General features: G+C 31.9%; 5 protein-coding genes and 1 non-coding gene across 8 annotated transcripts; 2 read left to right on the top strand and 4 right to left on the bottom strand.

Annotated features, from left to right (window-relative positions):
• Positions 1 to 68: 68 nt before the first annotated feature.
• On the bottom strand, positions 69 to 4,007 carry LOC108737785 (zinc finger protein 569). Of its 2 annotated transcripts, none has more exons than XM_018470886.2 (10): positions 3,409 to 4,007; positions 3,107 to 3,243; positions 2,468 to 3,049; positions 2,177 to 2,395; positions 1,931 to 2,097; positions 1,648 to 1,871; positions 1,400 to 1,521; positions 681 to 1,152; positions 482 to 561; positions 69 to 422 (listed from the first exon to the last, which is right to left on the bottom strand). In XM_018470886.2, exons 1-10 carry the CDS (start codon positions 3,578 to 3,580, stop codon positions 318 to 320), a joined length of 2,280 nt encoding a protein of 759 aa, XP_018326388.1. In that variant the 5' UTR covers positions 3,581 to 4,007; the 3' UTR covers positions 69 to 317. The 2 variants fall into 2 exon arrangements, with proteins under 2 accessions (XP_018326388.1, XP_018326396.1); XM_018470894.2 differs by having other exon boundaries at positions 3,107 to 3,237.
• A 96-nt stretch (positions 4,008 to 4,103) lies between these two features.
• Positions 4,104 to 5,547, bottom strand: LOC108737798 (leukocyte receptor cluster member 1 homolog). Its single transcript, XM_018470906.1, has 3 exons — positions 5,429 to 5,547; positions 5,276 to 5,375; positions 4,104 to 5,196 (listed from the first exon to the last, which is right to left on the bottom strand). The coding sequence occupies exons 1-3, from the start codon at positions 5,449 to 5,451 to the stop codon at positions 4,363 to 4,365; spliced, it is 957 nt and encodes a 318-aa protein (XP_018326408.1). The 5' UTR covers positions 5,452 to 5,547; the 3' UTR covers positions 4,104 to 4,362.
• Positions 5,548 to 5,756: 209 nt separating this feature from the next.
• Positions 5,757 to 6,630, top strand: LOC108737807 (FAD-linked sulfhydryl oxidase ALR). 2 transcript variants are annotated; one of them, XM_018470916.2, is made up of 3 exons: positions 5,757 to 6,063; positions 6,120 to 6,325; positions 6,375 to 6,630. In XM_018470916.2, the coding sequence occupies exons 1-3, from the start codon at positions 5,947 to 5,949 to the stop codon at positions 6,550 to 6,552; spliced, it is 501 nt and encodes a 166-aa protein (XP_018326418.1). In that variant the 5' UTR covers positions 5,757 to 5,946; the 3' UTR covers positions 6,553 to 6,630. The 2 variants fall into 2 exon arrangements, with proteins under 2 accessions (XP_018326418.1, XP_018326425.1); XM_018470923.2 differs by having other exon boundaries at positions 5,762 to 6,051.
• Positions 6,631 to 6,871: 241 nt separating this feature from the next.
• LOC108737398 lies at positions 6,872 to 17,735 on the bottom strand. Its single transcript, XM_025980059.1, has 9 exons — positions 17,525 to 17,735; positions 16,953 to 17,137; positions 9,522 to 9,678; positions 9,296 to 9,461; positions 8,218 to 8,351; positions 7,973 to 8,132; positions 7,584 to 7,912; positions 7,310 to 7,488; positions 6,872 to 7,249 (listed from the first exon to the last, which is right to left on the bottom strand). The coding sequence occupies exons 2-9, from the start codon at positions 17,129 to 17,131 to the stop codon at positions 7,033 to 7,035; spliced, it is 1,521 nt and encodes a 506-aa protein (XP_025835844.1). The 5' UTR covers positions 17,132 to 17,137; positions 17,525 to 17,735; the 3' UTR covers positions 6,872 to 7,032.
• LOC108737962 (probable small nuclear ribonucleoprotein E) lies at positions 8,268 to 8,919 on the bottom strand. The gene is made up of 2 exons (XM_018471169.2): positions 8,452 to 8,919; positions 8,268 to 8,351 (listed from the first exon to the last, which is right to left on the bottom strand). The coding sequence occupies exon 1, from the start codon at positions 8,829 to 8,831 to the stop codon at positions 8,547 to 8,549; it is 285 nt and encodes a 94-aa protein (XP_018326671.1). The 5' UTR covers positions 8,832 to 8,919; the 3' UTR covers positions 8,268 to 8,351; positions 8,452 to 8,546.
• Positions 9,145 to 9,216, top strand: Trnag-ucc. Its single transcript has one exon. It is a non-coding gene; the product is annotated as a tRNA-Gly (tRNA).
• Positions 17,736 to 18,103: the final 368 nt, after the last annotated feature.

The following is an 18,103-nucleotide window of genomic DNA, read 5'->3' as shown; positions in this document are numbered from 1 at the left end:
CTTTTTCTTTAGTAAAGACAGAATAAGGACTTTAAACAATTATTTTATTCACTATTATTATTATAAAACCTTACAAGAGTGCTACAAAATTAATTATCACAGTATTAATGAATTATTTTAATCAGCAGTACAGATGAGAGTAATAAACTTCAATATGAAGTAAAACAGACAATCAATTTACCTGTCATTAATTCTGAAGGAATTTAAATCAAATTGTCCTACAATTAAATGCATCAAAGTACGTACTTACAATTCAGTTCTTTTAACTTTTAACATTAATTATTCATTCACTTTTTAACAAACTCTTTTGAATAACTTCACAAATCTAAACTTTCTGGAATGGTGATTCCACCTGTATCAACAGTTTCATCACTATTATCTAAAGATAAGAAACAGTTCTGGGTTTCGTCATCTTCAACTTCCTAAAAAATAAACCACAAAAATAATTTATGAATAAAGAAATACTGTTGTGAAGTCTTACATTTTTCTTCTTGGGCTCTGCAACAAAACTCTTTTCCGTTATTGTATTTGTTTCTGTGCTGTTAATCGAGTTATTCTTCACTAAAAAGGAAAATTCTAAGCTGACAAATTTTAAAGGAAAAGTTATGACATTAGCAATAAAAATAGCGAATTAAATTATCTTTAGAGGATAAATATGGAAAGTAAAATACTGTACATACCTTCACCCCGAATATTGCTTGGTATTAATCCCTTTACATGATCCATCAGGTGTGAAGCGTAGGTGTTCTCATTAACTGTATGATATGAACACAGTTCACAAAAGTACGAACCCCCTTGTCCTGGATGTTTATTAGCTAAATGTTTTTTATATGCGGCACTCTGTATGGATTGGTAGTCGCAGTGCGGACACGCATACTTCATGTCGCCACTGTGACGCATCATATGTCTGCGAAGGGAATTGTGATCCCCTGTCTTGTATTCACAGACCAAACACTTATGAGGCTTCTCACCAGTATGCTGTCTCAGATGAAGCTCCAACATAGCTTTGCGTGCCGATTTGTGGCCGCAAACGTTACATATAAAAGGTTTATACTTGTTATGAACACACTGTATATGTTTCTTAAGACTTTTTGAGTTGGCAAAAAACTTTTGGCAAATGGTGCATTGCTGTTGAGCCAACCATCCTGGGGGCTAAAAGAAATATAATAGAAAATCAATAAAAAGGATACTTAAATAGAAGTATTTAATAGATATTGGTAAGTTAGTAATTTAATTAAGTACCACTCTTCCTATAAACACGTAACTAAGTTTATCTCTGTAGGGATTTACTAATTAAACTAATTAATTTATTATTAAGGCAATTCAGTATAAAGATTATTTTTGAATTTGATTTAATGTTCTGTTCTCCTAAAAACTACAAAAGTACTGCATTTCTTACCACTTCCTTGTGAATAACTTGATGGGTTCGCAACTGTGAGATAGTTTTGAATGCCTTGCCACATATGTTGCACAGAAAAGGCTTTTCCTCGTTATGAATAGACATGTGAGATATAAGACGAACTATAAGAAAGCAATTTTATTTCAAAATTGACAATTATACCTACATAAAACTACAACGAAAATTTTCGGACAGCTTATTGTAGGATCTCTAATTTAATTTGTCAGTTAAATTAAAAAAATACTTACAACAGGAGTTTGCTTTAAAATCATTACACATGGGACAAGTCAATAAGTCCATGTCAATTTTGTGACATTTCCACAAGTGTGTAGAGCAAATTCTCCAAATTGAAAACTTTACTCCACATTCTGTACATGCAAACTGTTTTTTGTGACCATCAATGTGACAACTTTCATGTCTTTTTCGCGTATCTTCTCTGGCAAAACGTAATTCACAGCCTTTTATAGAACATCTGTTTGCAAATTGAAATTTAATCAAATAATAATTTTAAATAACATAAAACCTTTATACTTTATCTTTTTGGAAGCTTTCTGATGTTTTTTTATCAAATTAGCAGTTGATTTCAATTTATTCTGAATAATTTTTTCCTCTTCTTTAACTTTCATTTCCATAACATTTGCAGTTTCTATGTATTCTTGTTTAGGTTGTTTTGGCACTGTTTTTATTATAGGATGAGCCTAATAATAGTAACGATTAATGCTTGCAATGCTACTGGTACATGTGTATTTATGCATTGTTACTGTAAGTGAAATTTACCCTTATCATATGAGATTTTAGCGTTTCCTTCTTGGTATAGCCTATATTACACTGACTACACAAGAATAATGTCTTTTTGATGTTATGGGAATTATTTTTCTTATTTAAAATAGATACCATTTTAATATCTTTATTCAGTAATTTCTGCAAAGGGCCTTTGTCTAACTCTGCCATATTTTTCTCAGTTGATTTGGGAATTTTTTTTTCTACTTTATTATTCTAAAAGCAAATTAAGCACACATATTTTATAAGAATCAAGTAACATGAAATATGGAATTAATACAAACTTACGGTTACTGATAATAGAGAATCACTGGGAGTGTCCTTTGTTTCTATAGTTTTAGGATGAACTTCATTGATGTGTTTAATTATTTCTTCATCCTTTTCACATAGAAACCCACATTCTTTGCATTTAAATGCTGATACAAGTTCATAGAATTCTTGCAATGTTTCTTTTCGATACATTGGCTTATTTTGAAAAACACTCGGTGACAATAAGGATTTATTAATGCTTATAACTGAACCATCTGTATTTAACAAGTGAATTATCTGGTTAGAAGTTTGATCAGTGTTTGAATTCAACTCATGCATATCTAGATTGGGGTTCGTTGTATTTTTGAAAGAAACATCATTAGGTTTTTTAATGTTTAGGTTGCTATTTTCATTTGAATTTTTTTTATCTTGACTATGATCTTCATCAAGTGTTAAATCTTCACTATATAGTATTGTCTGAACATTATTTATATCTTGCTCCCTAGGATTATTTTGATGAGTAAGATGGTTAGAAGTTGTGCTTTCACACTGTAGATTAAGTTGGAGCAGTAAATCAGTTGGTGTAAACAAGTCCGTTGCCACAAAGCCTTTCTCTGCAACCTTCATTATAGTTCAATTAAATAGTATTCGTACATGTTTTTTTACAAATAAATATACCTCTACTGGATATAAACCATTATTTTCTTGAGAACGTATGGAATTACTAACTGATCCACCATTATTAACATTTTCGGTGGACAGATCATGTATAGAATTCCCTGAATTTGTCACACTAAAAGATGATTCCTCTGAAACTTAATATTATGAAACAATAATAATTTTCAAAAAAATTATAAACAATGTTAACAAAGAATCTGTCATGCATTAGAGGTTACTAAAATACACTTTGCAATTATAAAAAAGAAAGCAAATTATTATATTTAAATTATTGCGTACATGAAAAAGAAAACAAAATATACCTGCATTTTCAGGGGTATAGTTTTCACTAAAAAATATTTCGGTAAACATAGGTTCTATATTTAGGTGAGGAGTTTCTTCACAAATATCCACTGAACTGTTGTGCAAAAGAAAAGCTTGTTTATCTTCTAAACAGGTAAAGTACAAAGTATCATCGGACGTCCCAATTTCCATCGTCTTTGCTTTTTATTAATAAAAATTCCAAGCCAAACGAATTATTAGGTTAAGTTAATATCAACGTGAATCAGTAATTGTACCGGCAGTGCAAATTATCTACATAATACTTGTACTATTTTTTATTACGTCTCTTGTTAACTTCTCGGTCATTTGCATCCAACATAGTCTTCAATTTATTGGGTTCATATTGGATTTTTATACGATTAAAAAAACATTTACTTGGCACAGCACAGACAGAACACCAAACTCGCTAACACTGACAGTTATTAACCATAGATATAAAACACAAAACATCAAGAAGTCTTGTAATTTAAAATTATGTAGCAAACCCTTAAAACTTTAAATGATATACAGGAATTGTTTATTATTTTGTTATTAATTAGGATAAAACAGAAAACGCACAATAGTAAACTTAAAATCAGCAAATGTAGACATGTCTGATTTATCAAAACTTACAATAACAAGGAATTGATGGATATGTTTATGTTTTCTAGTTTGTAAATAAAAGAAAGGACAAAGGTCTAATTGTTTGTTTACTTTATGGTAGATGGGTACTTTAATGCGGAACAATTTTTACTATTTATTCAATAAAAGATACCTAAGTACGTAATTTTCATAATTAAATTTGTCAAATATAATTGCATTTTAAATTGAGTTCTTTACATTTTTTTTAAGCTTTTCTCAAATTTACTTTATCAAGTATACATCTTTAAATAAACAAATGACTAGATCATTGTAAAGTGAACATTCTTTATACTTATTCAGACTATTACATACATTTATCTTACTTCTTTATGTTGTTGCATAAAATTTTGTTTGGCTATGTATGGATTATATTGTGAGTTGTATTTCTGTTTTGGTTGCAGATTATTTTCAACTGTTTTGTCTTTGCCACTCAATTTGTTCAGCAATTCTTCTGCTTTTTTCCTTTCTTCTGTTTCACGTTTTAATCGTTCAATTCTTAATTGTTCTAACTTTTGTTTTTTAATTTCCTTTTCTTCATCATCAATAGAGTCTTCAGACGTGGAATGGGAATGATGCTTTCTCCTTCCTTTTTTGTGCTTTTTAGTTTTCTTTTTATGTGTAGTATTGCTACTATTACTTGAACTTCGATGTCTTTTCCTTTCCTTAACTGAATGTATACTTTTTGAAGTAGAGTTTTGGATCATAGTACTTAGAAGGGATAAATACTGAATATCATGTACTTTATTTTTATCATCAGCCTTTGGCTTTTCTAAATATTTCTTCATTATATTTAGAGGATCCTCTAAAGTTTTGCTTTTCATATTTACTTCGCTACTATCTTTGCTTTCTCTATCTGGAAGTATATCATACCAACTTCTTTTTTTTAAAGCTTCATTTGTGTCCTGGCCTAAATATGTCAAATATCCTATTTGTTTTTCATATTTTTCTTGTTCCTCTTTCTTCTCTTTCTCATGCTCTTTGTTAATTTCATTCGATTCTGCTCTACCTTCTTCTGCCTCTTTAAAGAAATTAATGTGACCTGTTTCCTCATTACAAATCTCTACATTTTTTGATATTGGAATAAAATCTTCACTTTTTAAATTTGTTTTGGCTTTCAATCGAAGAAGTTCAGTTCTTGCTTCTCTTTCCTATAACATTTAAGAGATTTATTGGAATGAGTAATTAAGATTAATAATACAATTATTGGACTATTGTATTCACACGTACAGCAATTTTTAGTCTCTCCTGTTTTTTCTTTTCTTCCTCTGCTGCATTGGCTTCATCTCTTCGGACTCTTGCAATGTTTTCTTTAGTACGAACATGCCACCTAAATTATTTAATTATTAATATTAACGACTAAATATCTCTGAAGTACTTTACCTCTTTTTTGGTAAAATATTCATAATGAATATTAATTTTTCTTTACCAAGTTTTGTTTTAATCTGTTAATAACACAACTCAGATAATTTTCTCTTCTCAGTTGTCAGGTTATGTTTATATTCTGTCATTATTATTACTTATAATCTTCATATTTTTGTTTGACAGTTAATTAAATTACAGATTTGTAATTAAACTTATATTTAAATTGGTAATAATCTTATAATTTTTAAAATATAGTAGTTGAGCTCAGTAAAAGGTAATAATAGTAAAATAAAAACGTTCTTTTGGGCTACGCAGGCAAAATGGGAATTAGATATAATGATAGTAAGACCCCCCTCTCCTCCTCATAACCATATCTTAACCTTAAATATTTCTTAAATAAAATGTTTTCACAACATTGTAAAATACTGCCATAAATATTGCAATCTTTTGTATTACTTAATTTAACTCAAGGAAGTATTATAATTTCTTAAAACATTTATAATTTTATTAAACGACCCAAGTGTTAATGGATCGGTATGTCGAGACGTTCAGGTCCGTTAGATGAGCAGCCCTGTAGGCAGTGCACATCGTTTAAAGATTTTTTAAAAGGCGGCTTTAATAATAAGTCAGAGGGCGAAGACGTAGGTGCTTGTGTAATACATTTATGTAGAACATGCGAGCTATTAATCTAAATGAAGCATCATTTTAGCCTGCTATTGGTTTTCTTCCAGTTAGGGACGATTGTCCACTCGATAAAGATGAATTGGGAAATAAGACATGGGGTCTATTACATACCATGGCAGCTAAATATCCAGATAAACCAACTTGTGAACAAAAAGTTGATATGAAAAATTTCTTTAGAATATTTTCAAAATTTTATCCTTGTGAACATTGTGCTGCAGATTTAAGAGAAGAGTGAGTGGTAATTTTAAAGTAATGCAAACGTTCATGATCATTCTTTCAGATTAACATCAAATCCGCCAAAAGTCGAGTCACAAGCGGACTTCAGTCAGTGGTTGTGTGATCTTCACAATAAAATAAATGTTAAGTTAGGGAAAGAAAAATTTGACTGTTCTAAAGTGAATGAAAGGTGGAGAGATGGGTGGCTCGATGGCTCTTGTGATTACTTGCCCCCTTCATAGCCTTTTATTAATAGATTATGATGTAAAGATAGTAGTAAGGTTGTAGTCACAAAACAGTAAAGAGGTTTTTTATTATCATCTCTCGTTTTACAACTTACAAGCTTGTACGGTTTATTCGTGCAATTATGAAATCTACCACATGAATATCACTGCAGTATTTTGGTTAATTAAAGTGTTTGTTATATATATATATATATGTATANATATATATATGTATATTTATAATTAAGAATTAAAACTGCCTTTGCGATACAATGACATCTCTTTACTTTCAAAAAGTAAGCATTATATTAGTTGTTAAATGAAGTATACACATCTGTTGAATATTATTATTTATTGAAATAAAAGAAGGAAGTACAAATCAATGTTTTAAAAATACAATATTAATTATTACAGTCTGAGAGATTTAAGGCAAAACGTAAAAGTCCAAGTTGATATTACTTTTCCCGGTATTTAATGCATATAAATAAAATTAATCTATTAGGAATACCTTTCTGATTTTGAAATTTTGGAAGTTGTACTCATGGGAGTGAAAACCTCATAGTCAGCAATAGAAAAATTATAATCTCCCATAAGAGCTGCAGGAGATGCTCCTTCCCCATCATAAGTGTGGGGAAGATTTGAATAACTGTCCATGTTGCTATTACAATTACTGGAAATAAGTAAATCCGCACCTGCACCGAATATCGGCCCAGAACTGCAATGAGAAATAGTTTATATTTGGTATTTGTAATGTTTAAAATGTTTTGTCTCTTACTCAGGATGATAACAAATTGCAAAAGGTTTTTTTATTATATGAAACTGAGTAGGTGGTAAATCTTGATGATTGCAAAGTGTAAAAAGAAACGCTTTTTCTGAAGCTACGTAATGACTTTTCCCGGTAGGTCGGCCCCAGGGTGCATCACTAAAACCTCCACAGATTTCACCTCTTGCCCCCTACAGAATTCAAGTTTGACTAAACATAATATCTTTGTTTATAAATAAATTTTCTTATAAATTCAAATTATAATTTTGTAAATAAAAAAAATTACCAATACAATAACATAAGTTGGGGTGATTCCATCACAATGTCTGTGGAAGGCAGAGGCTGAATAACCATGAGTGCTGGCTCTGTAAATAAGTCTCCACGTTTGCTTAGCATAGCCAAACCAAGTATTCAAAATTCTCTGATAGTGGCTTTTGTCTTGGTCTAAAATTAATGACCCAGGAAATAAATGAGGTGAAACTCTAGGCTTGAGTCTCTGATCTTCTGAACCCTCACGATATTTACTTGGTAGAGCTGCGTGTCTGTATCTCTCTAAGCTCAATTCCATTGGAACAGCTCCTGTTGGCTCCACTTCTTCAGCAAAAACTTGACTATCTATGTAATAGACATTAACTTTTTAATTTATATATAATTTCAAAAAAAACAAATACTAACCAATTAATAATAAACGAACGTGACTTATTACAGTAGACAAATGTTGACAAACTCTTGCTCTTTCCTCTTCAGTCCAATGGGCAGTAGGTTGTGTGACACCAGCTTGGTACTTTGCCCAATTTAAAACTGCCCGCCACACATCCTCTTCTTCAAGACACAACTAATTTTTAACATGAATGTTGGAAAGCATTAGCAAGACTACCTTTAATTAAAAATATGTTATTTGTCAAGAACATTTTACTTACATAGTCTGATGATATAAGTTTAATAACTGCTTCCTTTGATAATGAAAGGAAAGAATTTGTACGAACACACTCTGCTGCATTTTCTCCAATATAGCTTACACATCTCTCCACAAAGCCAGCAGCAGCCTTTCCACCTACCATTTCAAAGAAAACAACAAAATACAAATAACTTTTATTTATCTTACATGTTTTCACTTTCAAATTACATTTATGCAAAATTGTAAGTTCTCTTACATTTATCGCCTAAACTATAGTTGTGGGCAAACACATAGGTAATTAAAAAGATTATTTCAGTCACTTAAGTCCAATGCAATGCACATACTATCAAGTTAGTTTAAAGACTGTGGATTAACATTTTGTATAAGGGTTATGTTGTCGCCTTTTAGCATTATACGCCCCAGTTGTCTCCTATTCTTCGTTTTCACGTAATATTCTTCAGCGTCATCCAAAACAAGGTTCATGTACTCATCGAAGCCGACAATGTGCCCTTCAATTCTCAAGTTAACGTTTTCGTAAAGCCAAACTTGAACTCTCGAACGGTTTTGCAGATATCGAAAAATAAGGTTTATGGGTTGAACCATAACCTTTTGAACTTTTTGCGGTTTGAAAGCCATTTTTTAAAAGAAGTATTTTTATTAAAAATTGTTGAAAACAACACTTGTTTCTACCGGTTTGTAAGCGTAGTCTGACGTTATACAAAAAGCAAACTAACCAAACTTATTAGTACCAACCGCAAATTCGTAACTGTAGCCAACATAAAAGAAGAGAAAAATTATGATTTGTTTATATATGAAAAAAAGGGTAAAATAGTTTGAAATTATCGATTTCCTTAAAGTTTTAGTTTAGATACTATCTATTATAAGATTAATTTATAATAATAAAACGTAGTAGTCTGAAAATGCAATATGGAAACTGCAATGTACAAGTGCGATGGTGGTGTAATGGTCAGCATAGTTGCCTTCCAAGCAGTTGATCCGGGTTCGATTCCCGGCCATCGCAGTCTTTTTTTTTGTTACATTTCCTTATTTTTAGTAAAATAAAGGACTACATGTATTTATTATTGGTTTTAGTAACATACCTGGTGATTTTTCCTGGATGTCCATGGCAGCTGCTAGGAAAGTGCAAGCTGAAGCCACTGATAAAGTTGAGGTGACATGATCTTCGCAGGCTGTTCTTAGTTCATCAACGCCTAACTCTTGGGCCAAAGCTAACATTTCAAATACTCCACTATCTTGGAGCAAAATCTGCAACAGATGATATTTGTATTCGTATATTCACATTCGTTATGATAAAAAGTTACTAACTTTTCCTGTATAAACGTACAGCAAAAACTGCTTAAAAGTTTCTGGAGGAGCTTGTGGTAATCTTATGGGTGTGGGGGTGCCAGGAGCTGCAGGGGCTACGGAACATCCTGGTATTCTACATACCTCTCCCCGTTTCGCTGTTTGAAAGCTTTTACATCTATACAATACAAAATAACAATTTGTACCTGATATTTACTAGGTATAATAATAATAGGTTTACATTTAAATTCTTAATTCACCACTTTTTTGTATTATTTATTAAATCAAGGATAAGCAAGTAATGTTTATACATAACGTTAGTTTTATTTAAAATACTTTGCTTCTTAAATGGAAGATCGTTTGGTGCTAGGGTAGTAGATTTTTAATTGTAATCCTTTTATCTAAATCTCTTTCCTTGAATGTGAAAGTGGCACTCCAGGACTACGGACAGGGAATTTTTATCTTAGAGTAAAATTTTGTAGACGCAACCCCAATGTCTTTTACATGTCCTTCAAATATGAAATGGACGTGAACGTAACTTTCCGTGGATACACTTAAATTAATTTAAATTTTTTTTTATTTTTACTGTTTATCTAAACAAAAAATTGGTTGTTATTTAGCTTGTTATTGTTAAGCGACAGTATTTATCTCGTAGTTTCTTCAATGATTTTACCAAAAAAGATTAGTTCCAAATATCACGATTCTAGATCTAGAGTAACGGGAAGTACCTTATAGGTTTTGATTCCCGTGAGAGTGTCAAAATATGAGGCATAAACGGCCGTATCTTTTGATTGTGTTGACTTAGATGTTTGATTTTTTACAACTTAAAAAGATTGCAGACTTGAACATTTTATATTAATTTCAATTTGAACCTCTATGCGTTCTTGAAAAAAAAAGGATCTTGAGAGACTACATTCATGGCAATATGATTTATGCGCGGCTCTTTACGAAAAGTTAAAACCCCACCTGTGCTATTCACTAATGGTAGGTACAAGTGGAGATGTGCAAAATGGTTTTTTAAAAGTATTTAAATACAAAATGCAAATACTTTTTGATTTGTTATTTCAAATGTAAAGTACAAATTAGATTTCCATTTTAAATGCAAAATACGTATTTTCAAAATACTTTTTTCAAATAAAACCGTTTTAGGTAGTACTTATTTAATGCTCTACATTTAAGTAAAAGATATTTTTTTAAAAAACCTTTCAGGCATTTGCTCATTTTTTAAATATTGGAGCTTTTCCTTTTCTAGACTAACGGTGGTGTTTGCACTATATCACCAATTGCGAAGATTAAGTATGATCCACATTTTTCTGTTTGAAGTGATTGAGATATAGTTTTTCTATCTTTTTATTACAGTTTCTTCAGTTCAGCAACAAATACTTCTTCTATATGCTTCTTTATTTGCCTTTATCACCGTTTTAATTGGATAAAAGACACTAATGCGAAAATAGATTGCATAGTGTGAAACATCAGAGCCAAAATAGGGTTGCAAATAATTTTATTAATGTAAAATCAACATCAATCATTTTATATCAAAATATTTACAACCCCATTTTGTTTCTGATCTTTCACACATTGTAATAAGAGAAAAAAATGGAATCAATAGTTTTTTTAGCTTTGGGTTCACCTAATAAGTTTTTCGAATGGTTTTCTAAGAATTTTGGATTATACGCATTTATTAGCACACTAAATAATTCGATCTTATTTTGCGGGCTGTTTCGTATTTCGTAGTTCCTTGCTAAAGATACGGTAAGTGGATATTTATATTCTTTATAAGAGTTTCTTATTAACAAGAAAATAAAGTGTATTTATAAGAAAATACATTCTTTTTTAAACTGAATTAATCCTACATTTAAGAATAATGAAAATAATCAACAAATTTACTGATAATTAGTCATTTATTTCATTGCAACAATAATAACATCTTATGCATAAACAATAGGGGCTGAGTAACCAGCTGGGTAAGCGTAAGGAGCCGCGTAGGCATAGGGAGATGCAGCGTACGTTGAATAACCGTATGAGTAAGCGGGAGCAGCAACAAGGGGAGCGCTATACGCAGACAGTAATGGAGCAGCAATGGCGACTCCTGGTTTAGCTTTAGGCTCTGGAGCAGCCTTAGCTTCAGGTGCTGGAACAGCAACGGCGAAAGCAAAGATAGCGAAAAGTACGATCTGAAAATACAAAAATATGTAAGTAATTATCGAAAATTTTAATTTTTTTATTTCTTAATAAGNAAGCGTTCGAAATGTGGTGTTATAGGCGGATGATGAGGATATCGTGGGTAGAAAAGGTTAGAAATGAAGAGGTATTGGAAAGAATAGGAGAACAGAGGACTCTATGGAAGACAATAAAAAATAGGCGAGATAGGTTGGTAGGACACCTTCTCAGGCATGAAGGTCTAGTCAGAGATATTAGAGGCTGAAACAGTAGTTAGGAGGGGTAGAGGTAGACCTAGATTAGATTACTGTTCGCAAATAGTTAAGGATGTGGGCTGTTCTAGTTTTAGGGAAATGTGAAGTTTAGCTCAGGATAGGAAAGAGTGGAGGTACGTGTCCAACCAGTCTTAAGACTGATGACCTTATGATGATGATCTTCAATGGCCAATGGGAGCAACTTTCATTTTTATATAATGTTTGATCTGTGATACTGACAAAACTTTTAACGGCAAAAATGTGTTTTGCATTTTACAAAAAGAAAATACGTTTGGAAAAGTATTTGAAATAAAATACAAAATGCTTTTCTCAAAAAAGTATTTAAATGCAAAATTAAAATAGGTATGTATTATTTTGTATTTGCATTTTAAATACAAGTATGTATTTCAAATAAATCACATTTCTGGATACTAGGAACTATATCATGTCATATAAATAATAAACATTACAAGAAGATATGAACTTCTTTTTGCCCCGGAATCTCACGCTATTAAATCTGACCGTGGGTAGAATGAAAGTAGTTCGCGTAAGTGGATGCGTTGTAATTTTGCAATTTAATTTCTCTTTGCGAAGATGGGGTAGGTGGGGGCAACTCTGCTGTGCTTATTTGTTCGTTGTCGGTGCAACAAAGGATCTTTCCATGTTGTAGAACAGTACAAGTATGGCAACATTTGCTTTCTTTCGGACGTTTACCTGAAGTAGCTAATTAGCCGTGCGCGTACATAAGTATTGTCAGCGGCGGATAAAAAAAAGTTAGTTACGGCAAAGTACATTTCCGCGGGTAGTGCTGTTATGTAAAGCGAACGAGAAAATCAAAGCGACCTCTCGTGACGTTTGAAGTGGATGATCCATCGTAGTCGTTACAAGCAATTTTATGATTAGCGTCATCGTAAGGGCCGTTATGAGACTTTAGAAGAGACTAAGAACAAAGCGACCGTAGCTTTGATGTTATAATGAGAGCAGTCCTTGATTACCTTCCACCTTGCACGGCGGTGGTTCCATCCGGAAAAAGTATTTCAATTCTTTTGCACGCACATTTACCATACGAGTACTAATTATAATTACACGCGATCGTTAATTATTACTATGCCGAACTGCCGAACGCAAATTGCTTCGATTTTATTACCTCTTTACATATATCTACCCCTTGAATATAAAATTATATTTCTGTGAAATTATGGGTAGTGTAGTAATGCATAACAGTATCCTATTTTAGTAGCCCTAGACAAAAGTTTTTAGTCTCTCTCTAGTCTCTCAGTCTTTCAAAGTCATTCAGCGTCTCTGAGAGCGTCTCTCACAGTCTCTCAGTTATTGCCTAGGTGTTTTTATGGATCCCTCACAGTCTTTGTATGAGAGACTCGAACGATAAAATTGTTAATTCATATATTCGAGTCTCTCGTTCAGAGACTGGATACGAAATGAGGACCTCTCTATGAGCGACTCGAGTCTCTCGTTCAGAGACGCTAAACAGTTTTTTTGACAGTCTCTCTCAGCGGCACCAGAGAGACTCGATGAGAGACGGAGACTCGAGTCTCGCTTTCAGAGACTCTGATAGACTGAATATTTTTATTTCAAGAGTAATGGTAGAAATGGTAGACAGGGCCCTCGATCTACCAGTTTAACTACTACGGGCAAAATAATATTTGCCACCCTTTACAATGACACTTTATAGGTCAAAAGAATGTTATTTCAAAAATGGAAAAATGCAATTTTTAACTATAGGACTCTCCAGCAAACTATGTGAAACTAGTGAAAAAGTAATATACGAATTTTAGCTTATATGGACAAAAGAATCAACTATGGGAATCCCCTAACAAATCGTGTTGTAGGATAAAAGGGTGTTCCCCAAAAAATATTGGGAATAATTCCTTGTCAATTTTCCACATCGGATAAAAATTCTCCGACGCGAATTTTAAAATAGGGGTAGGAAATGGACAGATATGATCGGAAATAACTACTTCTCTCAACGTGAGTTAAGAAGTCCTTGTGAAACGAAAAGGGTTGCCAGTTTAAAAATGTAAAATCGGTAAAAAGTCGGGAGAATTTCCTTGTATTCGCAACTAATGGTGAAAAATTATTACATTTTCAGTACCTACTTAAAAGAGTTGAATTCCTTCTTTCCCATTTTTCTTCCTGTTTGACTGCTTATTAAGAGATAGCAATAACAAAATTATAAGACAGAACTCTAAAACTTTAACCAATTTTCAAATTTGGACGCTAGAAATTTCGTTTCCTACAATGGTTTAAGCCAGTTTTAATTTGTATGATAAAAAGGGCTGCAGAGTGTCATAGTATAGTGACAACTGTTTTGACGAAAATTTGTTTTTGCATGATCGATGGAAATGCCTCATAATTTCGGCTCTTTTTTAACCAATTGTCGAATTTAGATGCACCAAATTTTGCTCTTTAAAGTGGTTCAAACCAATTTAAACTTCATCGATATAAAAGCGTGGCAAGGTGACATGTGTTTTAACGAAATCGATTTTTGTGCAATCGAAGGAATGATTTATAATTTCAGTGTAATTTCAAATGGCAAGTATGTGCCTACATATGCGGAAAAAAAAACTAGAAAACGTTCATAATAGCACTGTTCACATAACTAAAAGTAGGTAGGTACTTTGAATTTTTATTACGTCCAGTTTATTTTTAATATTTGATCGATTGTGGTAAATGACAAAATTTGTGGATAATATGTTATTAGACTGCAGAAAAAAATCGAATTAGGTAAATGCAGTGGACTGGTGGAGGTATTTCATGTAGGGGACATTCAAGAGTTTAATAAAGGGAGGAAATGAATTTTGCGAAAGTGTCGCTGTGGGATATTGACAGGCCGTGGTTACCTTACCAAATTGGCAACTGTCACAGGGAGAAATTGCTTTTCGAAATTAGTTTACCGTCTGCTGCAATGAAAGCGTTTACTTCGTATAAGACTGTTCAAATTTAGGGGAAAGTTTATATGAAATTTTCTTATTGCTTAAATTTATTTAATTTTTTGTTGTAAGTGATGTTTTTTCTTAAATTACACAGGTCTCAAGGAGTTTAGAATTCTTTGGGCTCTTTTCAGTTAAAGAATTAGAAGGCATTCATGGAATGTCTCTTTGTTCTCTTTTCAAGCTTCTAATATCTTCAATGGCCAATGTGAGCAACTTTTATTCATCATTTTATATAATGTTTGATTGGTGACACTAGCGAAATTACGCTTGGAAAAGTGTTTTTCTCAAAAAAGTATTTAAATGCAAGATAAAAATAGATATTTTTTATTTTGTATTTGCATTTTAAATGCAAGTATTTCAAATAAATCACATCTCTGAGTAGGCTGTACATTATTCCGTTAAAATAAAAGGGCTTTTCGTTAACGCCAATTTTGCAACGACGAAAAATCAGTCAAGCGAATGCGTTTGTTTCGAACGCTTCGTTAGCAGTAAAATACATTAATGCTTTTTATAAAATAGTTAAAGAGTTTGAAAAGGATTGTAAAAAAGTTTGGTACAACATATATATTTATATGTTAGGCTTAGTTCACAAATTGATAAAATATGTTACAGTCAGAAAATGAATTCCAAGTGGGCAAAATTTAAAGACACCAAAATATTTTTTTGACTTCATTATTTCTATCCTTTGAGCGGTCTCCATCAAAAACAAACAAGCGGGCTGACTTTGACAACTTGATTATTTTTTTCTGCCTCTAGCACAAAGGGCTCTTGGGGAGATGTTGCAAAGAATCAAATAATGCAAGCGTGAGAAGTACTTTTTTTACTTTTTTTTTGCTTTTTGCTTGGAGCTTTTATAAAATGTAAAGGAAATGGCACATCGATCGCGATCAAACGATTTGTGTTGACTTTTCAGAATGCTTTTTTTTAAGTAGGTACACAACTTTATATTAAAAATCTACCGCCACTTGTCTTAGAATCTCGAAGTCTGTGTAGTATATGGTGGTGAAAATGGAAAAAAATTGAACTAATGTTTATATCTAACGATTCTTGTTGTATAAAACCTCTCAGATTTATAAATAAAATTGGTAAATGTCTAGATGATGGCCCCCACCACCCCGAAGGTGGTGGGGGTGGGTGGTATCGAAAGAGGAGGCCTCTCTCACCACTGTGCCATAAAAAATTCGCGGTCTCACCCCCATAAAAAGTTTGGATTGACATATTATTTGCATATTTAGCAAATCAACGATGTTTTGTATAAGTTAGAAGTATGATGAATAAGAAATGAGGTAATTGAATAGGATTAAGTATCACAAACAAAATTTTGTCTTTTGAAAATTGTAGTTTCAAAATCATTAGAATCCTGCAAATAGTAAATATTATTTTCGAAACCGTTTGTTGATACATCACATATTATATTTTGATTTTCTTTTCTCTTTTGACGTTTAAATATTTCTCAAATATATCAAATTTTAAAAAATATTTCATTACTGATAATAATTTCATTTATACTTTAAGCCAGCCCTGACGACCTTTAGCCACTTATCTAATTTTCACTAGTTCTCCTGCTGTACGGTAGCTATAAAAGGTTGTAAAGATATCAACGGACTTTAAAAGTCAGTTTATTATATATTTGAGGTTTCTATACCTCCAGTCATTTCTTCATTTATTTAAAAGATTTTTAGAGTTTGTTTAGACGTAATTGAAAAAATATATTCCACTCGTTCTTCAAAATATAATGCATTTTCTTAGTGGGACATAAGAAAAAAACACCCCGTCAAAGAAATTTTTAATTTTTATGTTCGATGAGTTTTTTGCCTTCCCTGTATATACAGTCGGTTTTTATCAAAAATCTGACTTTTATACGTTAATATATTTAAACTGTTTTATTTAAAGGTGTCAAAAATAGAATCTACATACTTTTTTTTACGTAAAATACAGTATATCCCAAAAAATAAAATATTTAACACATTTTTGAAATTGGTACCTACATCAACCTAAGGAGGGTAATTCATACACATACCTACATGTATGGAGTAAATAATAAACATCTTCTAAGGTAATAAGGGTGTATTAAATCAACTTACCGTGCCATTAAAATAACCCTGTGTGCGTAAACCCGTTCTTCATCCCGTCCAAGAAGAAAAACGATATCAGCGGAATCCGTATCTTCAGAAAGCCTTTGCAGATCGTCTAGAAGCCTTGGAACACCTGTTAAGGCCTTATCTGCAGGTAATCCTGCTGTCCCCAAAACCCTTGATCCCATTAAAAACTAGAAAAATAATTATAAATATACAGGGCGGAACAATTCTCAAACATATTTATTCTCTGATTTTTTAACTTTTAAATTACGTATTTAGTGTTTGATAATTCGTTTGATTAATTAAATTGATGAGATTTTTAAAAGATATAAAATTATAATTTATTTTATCAATTATTTTATTGTTCTCATATTAAAATATTCCAACTTAATCGGTGACTTCTGCGCATGTAATTCATACTTTTCCTTTTAACTTACCAACCAATCAAATTTCACAAAAAAAATGTAGTGTAGGTATANTTATTTTATCAATTATTTTATTGTTTTCCTCATATCAAAATATTCCAACTTAATCGGTGACTTCTGCGCATGTAATTCATACTTTTCCTTTTAACTTACCAACCAATCAAATTTCACAAAAAAAATGTAGTGTAGTGCACTTGTTTGTTTATCTTATAAAAGTTTAATACGTGCACTATGTAATACAAAAAAACAGAAAAGAAAGGCAGACACGCACATACAGTGTATAAAGACTATCAAAAACAACGTCTTAGTGACATGGTACAAAATTGTAATTCTGGGAAGTTCTTCTACAGGTAAACTTGAATCTGGTTTACCGGTAGGAAAACGGACAATGGGTACACTGGCCTTAGGTGAGTTCGATGTTGCCAGATTAATGGGTTACTTTTATATGGTCTAGCTAATCTGTTAAGATCTATGCATACGGTAAGATATAAGTGTATACCTGGAGGTACTTACAATGAGCTTTCTTCTAAGAGCCAGAAATTGTAAGCTAAAGTAAATATTATATATAAAAAAAAAACATGAGTGCAGTCAGCACAGGGCAAAGTAGTATTACGTAAATGAAAGATAGTATCAGCAGTTTCTTATGCTGAAGTGTACGATGTGTTGCATACCTGTTTACAAACAATTCCTTTAAATTTAATTTTTCAAACAATTTTTAACACAAAGAAAGTG

Source organism: Agrilus planipennis, unplaced genomic scaffold (assembly GCF_000699045.2).
Source record: "Agrilus planipennis isolate EAB-ADULT unplaced genomic scaffold, Apla_2.0 scaffold14, whole genome shotgun sequence".
Taxonomy (NCBI): Eukaryota; Metazoa; Arthropoda; class Insecta; order Coleoptera; family Buprestidae; genus Agrilus; species Agrilus planipennis.
Note: the sequence above shows the minus strand (reverse complement) of the source record. Positions and strands in the feature narration are given on the sequence as shown.